The 13,349-nt window shown below is 49.4% G+C and overlaps 1 protein-coding gene across 1 annotated transcript in view; it reads left to right on the top strand.

Moving 5' to 3' along the window:
* esyt2a (extended synaptotagmin-like protein 2a) overlaps nt 1-13,349 on the top strand; it is a 186,687-nt gene that overhangs the window by 153,572 nt on the left and 19,766 nt on the right. Inside the window, exon 16 of the mRNA XM_034182715.1 lies at nt 432-506. Coding sequence (XP_034038606.1) covers nt 432-506 — 75 coding nt within the window. The remainder of the gene's footprint in view (nt 1-431; nt 507-13,349) is intronic.

The following is a 13,349-nucleotide window of genomic DNA, read 5'->3' as shown; positions in this document are numbered from 1 at the left end:
GGGGGGGACATTGTTTTTAAAAATTTCAATAATTTTCTCAAGCATTTGTTGACAATCTGGAGATCCTCTGCCCATGTTTGCGCCTCAAAGACTTAGTCTTTAGTTGGTACTGCTTTTTTACCAAATCATGGTTACCTCATGACTAGCCCTCCACTGCTCCATCCCAGCTTTTTTTGTGGAATGCATTTCAGGCTTTAAATGCAGGAATGGCTGTATATTAACAAGTGGAATGAAGTTGACCCCACAAAACAAGAAATATATCTCTGGTTCATATGGTGTACAATGAAATGGAAGTCAAAATAAATGTTAGTCGTCCCAACCTTTTCTGATTTTGGATGTGAAAAAAAAAAATTGTGACCAATTTTAAATCATAAATTAAAAACTTTACTATTGTTTATCTTCTTGAAGAAAATCCTTTTCTTCTTTTGCAGTCTGCAAAGAAAGTGGTCAGTGTTCCCAGTCCATTTGTCCATTTCAGAGTCGACAAAAAGTCCTACGACAGCAAGGTGAGAATTAAGCAGATTCCACATACTGTGATATATATATATATATATATATATATATATATACACACACACACACACACACACAAAGTGATTTGAAGGCTGATTTTGGTCAGTCAGTACCAGACTGTGAAAAACCCTTAGGAAGCACATAATATTAATAACATGTTACAAATACTTTGTGTCCTTGTGTCACTTCATTGCGATACATTATTCAAATCAATCTCTGGTCGTTTACCAGAGTCCTGGCAGTTTGAGGGTCTTGGGCAGTAGTTTAGCTTATTGTAGAACTGCACTGTTCTGGACAGAGAACAGTGCATACAGCTTCTATTTTGTATTTTGTAGCTTGTACTATGTGGTGGACTGTCCCAGGGGCAGTTCTGCACACTCTGCACCTTGGATCCTTTTGGCTACGGTAGACCCCTGCCTCCTTGGAACTGGTGCCTGTTGTTGTGCTGTCGTGATCAGAATCATTGTGCTGCCCTTCAGAACAGCCTTTGTCAGCCATTTGTAGGTTTTCCTTGTGTCAGCCACCACCTCTATTTGCAGGTTGTATTCCTACTGACGGATCTGGTCTTGGAGATCCTCTTCTTCTTCACCACCACCACAAACCTCTGGTGGTCTCTGAGCCACCAGGAGTTTGCACACAGACCAGCTTCTTGATGTCCTCCTGGACTCTTCTTGTTTCATTCTGACTAGTTACTTCGACACTTGTTAATTCTCAGCTCACCTCTTTTTGCTGAGTGCTCAGTCTCAGGGTGCTGGAGTTCCAATGGATCCATCCCTACTTTGTGAGTTTACAGTCAGGTTTAAAGGGTTAATGTACCGGTTGTTGGGGGGGGCGCGAACTCAGAAGACTCAAAAACTGACAGGAAACGGACTTCAATTTTAGATGTTGTATTGAAAGATGCCTTCACTAAACAGAAAGTTGCCAACAGGGCTGTGAAAACTTCACGGATCTGAGGAATAGGTACGGTCGGACATCCGGGTCCCTGATGCGCGCACACATAGCAACGCACATAGTAACCAGCGAGCCACTGAAAACAAACCGCTGTCGCGCTTATTTCCTACTTGACATCCATCACGCTCGCAGCGTTCTGCCACGGCTTTTTCTACTTAATATACACCAGTTTTCACACAGAATGCCACGATTGTGTGCAGTTGGCTGTACCAACCACGATAAGTTAAAAAATCAAAAAGTGCATTTTTTTTTTTCAAGCTCCCAAAGCACCACATTCTGCTTCTCCCCTTATTCTGCTCGGCTCGCAGGAACGCATTCTGTCTTCAGCTGTGAGTTCTCCTTTCTCAGGCGTTCCAACTCTTCCTTTTAGGACACCTGTTCCATATTAACATAATCATGTGACGTTGGACAAGGTCACTCAGGTCAGCTGGAGGCAGGAACTCTCTGGGTGAGGTTACTGCTGTAGCAGGTTCACCAAGACAGGCAGCTGCAGGAGGTGAGCTGAAATGAAGCTTCGACTTCGCCCTCATTGGCCTGGGGTGTGGCTGGTTGAGACCCTTCACATTTCTGCTTTGGCTGTACTGTTCAGCGGCCTTTGAAGCACTATTACTGCAGCACACGTTGTGGCATTCCTTGTGAAAACTGGTGTATATTAAGTAGAAAAAAATGTGGCAGAACGATGCAAGTGTGATGAACGTCAAGTAGGAAATGAACGTGACAGCGGTTTGTTTTCAGCGGCTCGCTGGTTACTATGCGTGTTGCTATGTGCACACACATCAGAGACCCAGATGTCCAACCGTACCTACGCCATTTGGCATGACCAAATCGGCAGGCCTTTGCGAATAAACAGCAGTAAAGTGTTGTGAAAGTGTAGGAACACGGACCCACAACAGGGGGCGCAAATGAACGGACAATGGAGTAAGTCAAATAACAACGCTTTACTGTTGTGAATGTGCACAACGAATACAACCAATCACGGAAATGGACAACAGTCAATTCACAAAAGTGTCGTGTGGGCAGGCTCGAAGATAGGAGACGCCTCTCCAAGGTAAGACCGGAACCACACGGCTTCCTCCGCCACAGGACCCCGGGAATACTGGAGCCGCCAAGTCCCGAACTCCCAGGTGGCCACTGCCTCCGCGTGTCGGACCTGGTACTGCTGGCGAGGAACAAAGAACAGTTAGATGGGGGCGCGTTTGCACCCAGGACTCCGAACAGCAGGGAAGTTACCTCCACCTCTCGTTGGAACAGTAATCCACAAACTAAGCACAAATCCAAAAGGATACACTCCGTCAGCTTTGATACGTTACCTCTCAGGTAGAAACGATATCTCGGCAATGAGGTGGAGATGCCGTCCTGCTGATATACCCCACTGATGATTGCCGTCAGCTGTCTCAGGTGATGGGTGACAGCTGTCACCTTGGCTGCTCCCGTGAGGCGGCGGCGCCCTCTGGTGCCTGGAGCCCGCACTCCAGGCAGGGCGCCCTCTGGTGGTGGTGGGCCAGCAGTACCTCCTCTTCAGCGGCCCACACAACAGGACCCCCCCCCCTCAACGGGCGCCTCCTGGCGCCCGACCGGGCTTGTCCAGGTGGCGACGGTAGAAGTCGGCCAGGAGGGCCGGGTCCAGGATGAAGCTCTTCTTCACCCAGGAGCGTTCTTCGGGACCGTACCCCTCCCAGTCCACCAGATATTGAAAGCCCCGGCCCATCCGTTGGACGTCCAACAACCGGCGCACTGTCCAAGCCGGCTCGCCATCGATGATCCGGGCAGGAGGTGGTGCCGGACCGGGTGTACAGAGGGGCGAGGTGTGATGGGGCTTGATCTTTGACACATGAAATACTGGATGGATCTGTAGTGAGGCTGGAAGCCGAAGCCTCACTGCGGCGGGATTGATGACCTTGAGAATCTTAAACGGACCTATGTACCTGTCTTGCAGTTTTGGGGAGGCCACTTGCAGTGGAATGTCCTTGGTGGACAACCACACTTCCTGCCCGGGGCAATACGTAGGGGCCGGGGTCCGCCGCCGGTCTGCATGGGTCTTCACCCTCATCCGGGCCTTCAACAAAGCAGAACGGGCGGCACGCCACACCCGACGGCACTTCCGCAGGTGGGCCTGGACCGAGGGCACACCGACCTCTCCCTCAACCACCGGGAATAATGGGGGCTGATACCCCAAACACACCTCAAAGGGGGAGAGGCCGGTGGCTGATGACACTTGACTGTTGTGGGCGTACTCGATCCAGGCCAGATGAGTACTCCAGGCCGCCGGGTGCGCGGCTGTCACACAACGTAGTGTTTGCTCCATTTCTTGATTGGCCCGCTCTGCTTGCCCGTTGGTCTGGGGGTGATACCCGGATGAGAGACTGACCGTGGCCCCCAGTTCCTGGCAAAAGCTCCTCCAGACGTGCGAGGAGAACTGGGGACCGCGATCGGAGACGATGTCTGATGGTATCCCATGCAGGCGGACGACGTGGTGGACCAGGAGGTCCGCTGTCTCCTGGGCCGTTGGGAGCTTCGGGAGGGCCACGAAGTGGGCCGCCTTGGAGAATCGGTCCACTATCGTGAGGATGACGGTGTTTCCCTGGGACGGTGGGAGGCCCGTGACAAAATCCAGGCCGATGTGGGACCAGGGGCGATGAGGCACGGGCAGCGGCTGTAGCAGTCCCGGAGCCTTGCGATGGTCGGCCTTGCCCCTGGCGCAGGTGGTACAGGCCTGGATATAGTCCCGGACGTCGGCCTCCAGGGACGCCCACCAGAAGCGCTGCCGGACAACTGCCACGGTTCTTCACACTCCTGGATGACAGGAGAGCTTAGAGCCGTGACAGAAGTCCAGGACTGCAGCCCTTGCTTCTGGTGGGACGTAAAGTCTGTTCTTTGGTCCAGTCCCGGGGTCCGGGCTTCGTGCCAGGGCCTCCCGGACGGTTCTCTCTACGTCCCAGGTGAGGGTGGCCACGATAGTGGACTCCGGGATGATGGGTTCCGGTGGATCCGACAACTCCGTTTTGACCTCGTCTTCGTGTACCCGGGACAAGGCATCCGATTTCTGGTTCTTGGTCCTGGGCCGGTAGGTGATGCGGAAGTCAAAACGGCCGAAGAACAGTGACCAGCGGGCTTGCCTGGGATTCAGCCGCTTGGCGGTCCTGATATATTCCACGTTCCGGTGGTCAGTGAAAACCGTGAATGGCACGGACGTTCCCTCCAACAGGTGTCTCCACTCTTCAAGAGCCTCTTTCACCGCAAGGAGTTCTCGGTTGCCAACGTCATAGTTCCGTTCAGCCGGGGTCAACCTGCGGGAAAAATAGGCACACGGATGAAGGACCTTATCGGTCTTCCCACTCTGGGACAGCACAGCTCCTATCCCTGAGTCCGAGGCGTCCACTTCAACCACTAACTGGCGACTAGGATCGGGCTGCACCAGAACGGGTGCAGACGAGAAGCGCCGTTTCAACTCCTTGAACGCGGCATCGCAGCGATCCGACCAGGTGAAGGGGACTTTTGGTGAGGTCAGGGCTGTCAGGGGGCTAACAACCTGACTGTAGCCCTTAATGAACCTCCTGTAGAAATTCGCAAAGCCGAGGAACTGTTGCAGCTTCCTACGGCTTGTGGGTTGGGGCCAGTCTCTCACCGCCGCAACCTTGGCCGGATCAGGAGCGACGGAGTTGGGGGAGATGATGAACCCCAGGAAGGACAAAGAGGTGCGGTGAAACTCACACTTCTCGCCCTTAACAAACAGCCGGTTCTCCAATAACCGCTGCAGGACCTGACGTACATGTCGGACATGGGTCTCAGGATCCGGAGAAAAGATGAGTATGTCGTCTAGATATACGAAGACGAATCGGTGCAGGAAGTCCCGCAAGACATCATTAACTAATGCTTGGAACGTCGCGGGAGCGTTTGTAAGACCGAACGGCATGACCAGGTACTCAAAATGACCTAACGGGGTGTTAAATGCCGTCTTCCACTCGTCTCCCTTCCGGATCCGAACCAGGTGATACGCATTCCTAAGATCAAGCTTGGTGAATATCTTGGCTCCATGCAGGGGCGTGAACACCGAATCCAACAAGGGTAAGGGGTATCGGTTACGAACCGTGATTTCGTTCAGCCCCCTGAAATCGATGCATGGACGTAATCCGCCATCCTTTTTCCCCACAAAAAAGAAACCCGCACCCATCGGGGAGGTGGAATTCCGGATCAACCCGGCAGCCAAAGAGTCCCGGATGTAGGTCTCCATTGATTCGCGTTCAGGTCGTGAGAGGTTGTACAGCCTACTGGACAGGAACTCAACGCCTGGAACCAAATCAATGGCACAATCATGCGGGCGGTGCGGGGGAAGGGTGAGCGCCAGATCCTTGCTAAACACCTCCGCAAGGTCATGGTACTGCACCGGCACCGTCCCTAGATTGGGCGGGGCTCTGACCTCCTCCCTGGCCTGGGAACCGGGAGGAACCGAGGAACCTAAACATACCCGATGGCAGGTTTCGCTCCACTGATTGTGTTTCGGATTGTGTTTCAACATCCAGGGGAAACCTAAAATCACATGGGAGGTGGCCGGAGTCACGAAAAACTCGATCTCCTCCCGGTGATTCCCCGACACCACCAGAGTTACTGGTGGTGTCTTGTGAGTGATTGGAGGGAGTAGGGAGCCATCTAGCGCCCGTACCTGCACAGGCGAGGTAAGCGCCACCAGAGGGAACCCTATCTCCCTGGCCCATTGGCTGTCTAGCAAATTCCTTTCTGAGCCCGTGTCCACCAGTGCTGGGGCCTTCAGGGTTAAATCCTCATAAAGGATTGTAACTGGGAGTCGTGTGGCGATGTGGGTGTGTCCCACGTGAATGTCTCGGCCCACCCCTAGCCCAGTTTCTAGGGGCGGGCGTTGGTGTTTAACCGCTCCGGGCAGTCTCTTAATTGATGCTCAATCGAGCCACAAACAAAACACGCCCCGCGGGCCAGCCTCCTTTGTGTAACCGGTGCCCTAAATGTTGCCCTACTCGTGTCCATAGCTTCGTCAGCAGGGGGGGCTGTAACCGCACGGAGCGCAGGGGCCGTGGAGCGTGGGGAGGGCGGAACGCGGTCGGAACCGGAAGGGAGAGGGACGACGCGTGCCTGGCCACGCCCTTCGTCTCGTTCCCGACGGCGCTCATCTAACCGATTGTCTAATCGTATGACAAGATCGATGAGCCCATCTAAATCCCGCGGTTCGTCCTTAGCCACCAGGTGCTCCTTGAGGACCAACGACAGTCCGTTTACGAAGGCGGCGCGGAGGGCAGCGCTATTCCAGCCGGACCTCGCAGCCGCGATGCGGAAGTCGACTGCATAGGCAGCTGCGCTCCGGCGCCCCTGTCTCATTGACAGCAGCACGGCTGAAGCGGTCTCTCCTCTATTAGGGTGATCGGACACTGTTCTGAGCTCCCTCACAAACCCATCATATGTCAGAAGGAGCCGTGAACTTTGCTCCCAGAGCGCTGTAGCCCAAGCGCGTGCCTCACCACGAAGCAGATTTATCACATAAGCTACTTTGCTAGCGTCAGTCGCGTACATGACGGGACGCTGTGCGAAGACGAGCGAACACTGCATAAGAAAATCCGCGCACGTCTCCACACAGCCTCCGTACGGCTCTGGGGGGCTTATGTATGCTTCAGGGGAAGGTGGGAGGGGTCGTTGGACAACCAGTGGAACGTCGCTGTTACGCACAGGGTCGATGGGAGGGAGAGCCGCAGCGGCGCCCGGAGGGCGCGCTTCCACCTGCGCCGCGAGAGCCTCCACCCTGCGGTTCAGGAGGACATTCTGCTCGGTCATCAAATCCAACCGAGTCGTGAAAGCGGTGAGGATCCGCTGCAACTCACCGATTACCCCTCCTGCGGACGCCTGTGCGCCCTGTTCTTCCATTGGCCGTTCAACAGCCGGTTGACGCCCCTCGGGATCCATGACGCTGGCCGAGATATCCTGTTGTGAAAGTGTAGGAACACGGACCCACAACAGGGGGCGCAAATGAACGGACAATGGAGTAAGTCAAATAACAACGCTTTACTGTTGTGAATGTGCACAACGAATACAACCAATCACGGAAATGGACAACAGTCAATTCACAAAAGTGTCGTGTGGGCAGGCTCGAAGATAGGAGACGCCTCTCCAAGGTAAGACCGGAACCACACGGCTTCCTCCGCCACAGGACCCCGGGAATACTGGAGCCGCCAAGTCCCGAACTCCCAGGTGGCCACTGCCTCCGCGTGTCGGACCTGGTACTGCTGGCGAGGAACAAAGAACAGTTAGATGGGGGCGCGTTTGCACCCAGGACTCCGAACAGCAGGGAAGTTACCTCCACCTCTCGTTGGAACAGTAATCCACAAACTAAGCACAAATCCAAAAGGATACACTCCGTCAGCTTTGATACGTTACCTCTCAGGTAGAAACGATATCTCGGCAATGAGGTGGAGATGCCGTCCTGCTGATATACCCCACTGATGATTGCCGTCAGCTGTCTCAGGTGATGGGTGACAGCTGTCACCCTGGCTGCTCCCGTGAGGCGGCGGCGCCCTCTGGTGCCTGGAGCCCGCACTCCAGGCAGGGCGCCCTCTGGTGGTGGTGGGCCAGCAGTACCTCCTCTTCAGCGGCCCACACAACATAAAGATGACTATATCAACAATGGTTGTGAGTGCGCGTACAGTTTGTTTTCAGCGACGACCCAAAATGGCGGCCGTAACTACACGAAGTGACGTAAGCCCGACCGTACCTATTCTGCGGATTTTATCATGGGGAAGGGGGGGTGTTAGTGTTGTACTCTGTAATCATGATCGTCACTGAGTTTTTAAAATGCCTATCGCAAAGCGTTCTTTTTTATGACATTGTGCAAGTTTTATAACTCCGCAGACACTGATCTGTATAACAGATACAAATCAGTGTCCGCGGAGTTCCGCAGAGGAAAAATGACTCACTCACTCAATGCGTGGCTGTTACGACAGTTGTCGTAAAGTGGGACTGGTAGGTTGCTATGGTGCTGCTGTGTGCCCGCTGCAAGACGCTGTTCTTTAAGCTAAACGTAGCATGTGGACTTCGCACATTTTTAGAGCCATCAAGTTTTTAAAAGAAGAATTTTGGGTCATGTCTGTGTCATGGAGCGCCGTCGGACAGAGAGAAGATGGCGAGAAAGACATTGTGAAAAGATAAAAGAAACATGAAGAGCGAACTGCATCTTGTGCCATCAAGAAACATGGTAAGATTTTTTTTTTTTTTTTTTTTTTGTCTCTGGAAAAACATTGTGCTGTTCACACCGATTGTGATTTTTTTTTTTTTTTTTTTTTTTTTTTTTTTGATCTCTAGACCAGGGGTGCCCAACCTTTTCTGAACCGAGATCTACTTTTAAATTCAACAGTGTATCGAGATCTACCGAGCCATATGGAACACCACAGTGTAGCCGCAACATATTGTGCACCAATATAATAACACAATTTTCTGGTAGGTTTTAACAATAATAATGCATCATTGAAGTAAATATGCATGGTGGAAAAGAATAAGCACAATTAGGCCTAGGACTGGCCTCAAATTGGAAAAGTTGTTCCCTACCTTAGTGGGACTTCTGGCCACGAGAGGAGGAAGCTGGTTTCTCATAGTCCGGACAGTAGGAGCCGAGTGCAGCCGTAAGCAGCCACTCAGACACTCTCTGTCTGCATGAGAGTCCAGATTTGGACATTCATGTCAGGCGTTGCTCTGGATTTGAGCTCAATGTCATTTTTCTGTGTGAGGATCCAGGTTAAAGAGTGATGCCACTTTGGACGATATACAGTCCACATCTATACTTTCCCTAAATGGAAAACAGAGGAAACTAACAACAGGCTGTTTGGAGGCAATGTCAGTGAAGTGCCTGTCACCTTCTGACAAGATGCCCTGCACATGATCATCATAACGTTGACTCTTAGGATCCACGATCTTTGTCCTGGTGCTTAAGTTCTGTGTCCATGTGTGGGAAGTCCTGCAGGTCACACTTTTGCAACCTGCTTGATAGCATGTGTAATATGCTTTTAAACTTGCTTTCAAATCCAAAAGCTGTGCATGTTCAGCATGGTTTGAACGTTTCAGAAATTCTTTAATTTCAGACAGATGACTGTTCCATAAAGGGCTGGACTGAAAGGCGCAGGACTCACAGGAGCGGGAAAAAAAGTGCAGGAGACCTGAAAAGCAGTAAATTGATCACTCCATGTGAACGTCACGCAGAACGCTGCTGCGTTCAGGTACCGTCGGAAATTGCAGGACTGTTGCCATGACCTGAGTTGTTTCAAACTCAGCTGTTGCTCATGGCAGGAGTGTGGTTTTTGTTTTATTTTTGGTTTAAAAAAAAAAAAATCATTGTATCCACTAAAGAGATTAATTCTGGCCTATATAAGGTGCCTGAGCCCAGTGAAGCTGACCCCCACCCACATAAAAAATAATCCAAGCAGACAAGCTATAATTTCCGATGGTACATGAACGCAGCAGCGATCTGCGCGGTACTCACGCGGACTGATCAATTTACTGCTCTGATGACAAATTCAAGCATCTTTACACTTTTATTTATTACCCCCTTTGACAGCTTTGTGTTATAAATCAATATATATGGCTTAGTAACGTAATACAGTGATACAGCAGCCACCAGACCTCTGCTGAGGGTCTGCTAACGTCTGTGTGCAGCAGATGTGTGTCTCCTCCAGCTGTGAACAGAATAAATACATCCTCAGACTCCTGGCCCGAACAGAATGCTGCAATCTTGTTCGTCACATTCATCACTCTTCGTATTTATGGACCATGAACCATTGTGCTGCTCGCTGACTTTTCAATTCCTTGGCTTTTCAAGCGAGCAGAGGGGATTTAACCCGGTTAGCATTAGCATTGTATTTCTTGTGAATCGTATGAAATGCCGCTCCAAATTCCCTTTCTTCAGTAAAGCCACATTTACATTGCAGATAAGACAAATGGATTTGCCATGCGAATAAATGAAAAATAATCCAGGACGAAAATTATAATTTTTCGTTTCTTATCCACCATAGAAGAAGAGCTCTTCTTCTTCTCTGGCGTTTAACAGCAGCCGGCGTCCTTGTTGGTGCATTGCTGCCACCTGCTGCATCAGTCTGTTATAGCAGCACTAAATCCTTTCGAGCCCAGGGACAGATTTTTTTTTTTCATGCGATCGACTGGAACTCAGCCCGCGATCGATCGACCGGTTGGGCACACCAGCTCGAGACTTTCATTGGAAAAAAAAGACATTCTGGCTTTGAATGGATTTACAGGAATTTACACAAGAATATACAGTGAGGAAAATAAGTATTTGAACACCCTGCGATTTTGCAAGTTCTCCCACTTAGAAATCATGGAGGGGTCTGAAACTTTCATCTTAGGTACATGTCCACAGTGAGAGACATAATCTAAAAAAAAAAAAAAAAATCTGGAAATCACAATGTATGATTTTTTTTTTTTTTATATATATAATTTATTTGTATGTTAGTGCTGCAAATAAGTATTTGAACACCTGTGAAGATCAATGTTAATATTTGGTACAGTAGCCTTTGTTTGCAATTACAGAGGTCAAATGTTTCCTGTAGTTTTTCACGAGAATTGCACACACTGCAGCAGGGATTTTGGTCCACTCCTCCATACAGATCTTCTCTAGATCTTTCAGGTTTGGAGTTTCAGCTCCCTCCAACGATTTTCTATTGAGTTCAGGTCTGGAGACTGGCCAGGCCACTCCAGGACCTTGAAATGCTTCTTATAGAGCCCCTCCTTAGTTGCCCTGGCTGTGTGTTTGGGGTCAGTGTCATGCTGGAAGACCCAGCCATGACCCATCTTCAATGCTCTTACTGAGGGAAGGAGGTTGTTTGCCAAAATCTCGCAATACATGACCCCATCCATCCTCCCTTCAATACGGTGCAGTCGTCCTGTCCCCTTTGCAGAAGAGCACCCCCAGAGTATGATGTTTCCACCCCCATGCTTCACGGTTGGGATGGTTTTCTTGGGGTTGTTCTCATCCTCTAAACATGGTAAGTGGAGTTGATTCCAAAAAGCTCTATTCTGGTCTCATCTGACCACATGACCTTCTCCCATGCCTCCTCTGGATCATCCAGATGGTCACTGGTGAAATTCAAACGGGCCTGGACATGTGCTGGCTTGAGCAGGGGGACCTTGCTGCCCTGCAGGATTTTAAACCATGACAGCATCATGTGTTACTAATGTAATCTTTGTGACTGTGGTCCCAGCTCTCTTCAGGTCATTGACCAGGTCCTCCTGTGTAGTTCTGAGCTTTCTCAGAATCATCCTTACCCCACAAAGTGAGATCTTGCATAGAATCCCAGACCAAGGGAGATTGACAGTCATCTTGTGTTTCTTCCACTTTCTAATAAATAATCATAACAGTTGTTGTCTTCTACCAAGCTGCTTGCCTGTTGTCCTGTAGTCCATCCCAGCCTTGTGCAGTTCTACAGTTTTGTCCCTGGTGTCCTTAGACAGCTCTTTGGTCTTGGCTATGGTGGACAGGTTGGAGTGTGATTGATTGAGTGTGTGAACAGATGTCTTTTATACAGGCAACAAGTTCAGGTGCAATTAATACAGGTAAAGAGTGCAGAATAAGAGGGCTTCTTAAAAAAAAATTAACAGATCTGTGTGAGCCAGAATTCTTGCAGGTTGGTAGGGGATCAAATACTTATTTGCAGCAGTAACATACAAATAAATTATTAAAAAATCATACATTGTGATTTACGGATCTTTTTTGTTTTGTTTTTACATTGTCTCACAGTGGACATGCACCTAAGATGAAAATTTCAGATCCCTCCATGATTTCTAAGTGGGAGAACTTGCAAAACCACAGGGTGTTCAAATACTTATTTTCCTCACTGTATATTACTTTTTTTACTGCAAGGTATATTATTGATGATGATTTTCAAAATATTGTACAAGCTTTAGCTGTGGTTTTTGAAATGCTTTTTCAGTCTTCATGAATTTCATGTAGTTTAATTGTTCTAATTTGATGCATAATTTGGTTTACAATTAAAAGGAACATCATTCCAGGTCCTACTTTCATGTCATATTCTGTTATTTCAACATCATCATTGACAGTTCAAATGAAACGTTGAATCGAGGATCATTTAAGTATGCACTTCTTTTTTAATGTTTTCTTCCAGGAGATGTGGAAAATGTATCATTAGATACAAAATTAATTTGGTTTGTGGGGCCCTGCGGGCCCGAGACCCCAGCTCCTGGGGGACCCCCTGTAAATTTTCCTCAGATTTCACAATTTTCCTTTCACAACCCTGGTTGCTACTACAGCTTGCAAGCTGATCACACACACACAGTGCTCTGTCTGCCTCTTCCACTTGCTCTCAGCTCCACACCCAGGTGGGCGGGCCGTTGCCCTCAGCGTGGATCGGTGAAGTGATTTGATTGGTAGAACAGTGTTGCATATTACATTTATATGCGGTGACTGTTCACCTTTTTATTAACTGAAAAGGTGTGTGTAAAAGTAAAACTGTGTGTTGTCTGTGTAGCCTGGAAAGCAAAAGAACAGTACAGTATGCATCACGGCATTCCAGAGGAGATATGAAGTTATCAAATAGATGAAGAACATGACCATGAGCCAAACTTACCAACATCTCCATGAGTAATGATGCAAGTTTTGTCATTTTTCTATTGTCCACCAGCACAGTGGAGTTAAAATTAAACAACAGAGATGCACTTGCAGTGTCGACTTTCAGTTTTTAGTCAAGTGATTGAACAAAATTATCACATTTACCATTTAGGAATTACCGCCACGTTTCCCCATGGCACAGCCAGTGAGTCAGCCACAAACACGCAGCATTGTTTGGACATGTTTAGTTCTTCTCCGGAGGTGAGAAATATACTCTGTAAATGATGATAATGAGTCAGAT

The sequence above is a fragment of the Thalassophryne amazonica genome, chromosome 12 (assembly GCF_902500255.1).
Source record: "Thalassophryne amazonica chromosome 12, fThaAma1.1, whole genome shotgun sequence".
Taxonomy (NCBI): Eukaryota; Metazoa; Chordata; class Actinopteri; order Batrachoidiformes; family Batrachoididae; genus Thalassophryne; species Thalassophryne amazonica.
The sequence above is the reverse complement of the archived record's forward strand: the minus strand, read 5'-3'. Positions and strand labels throughout refer to the sequence as shown.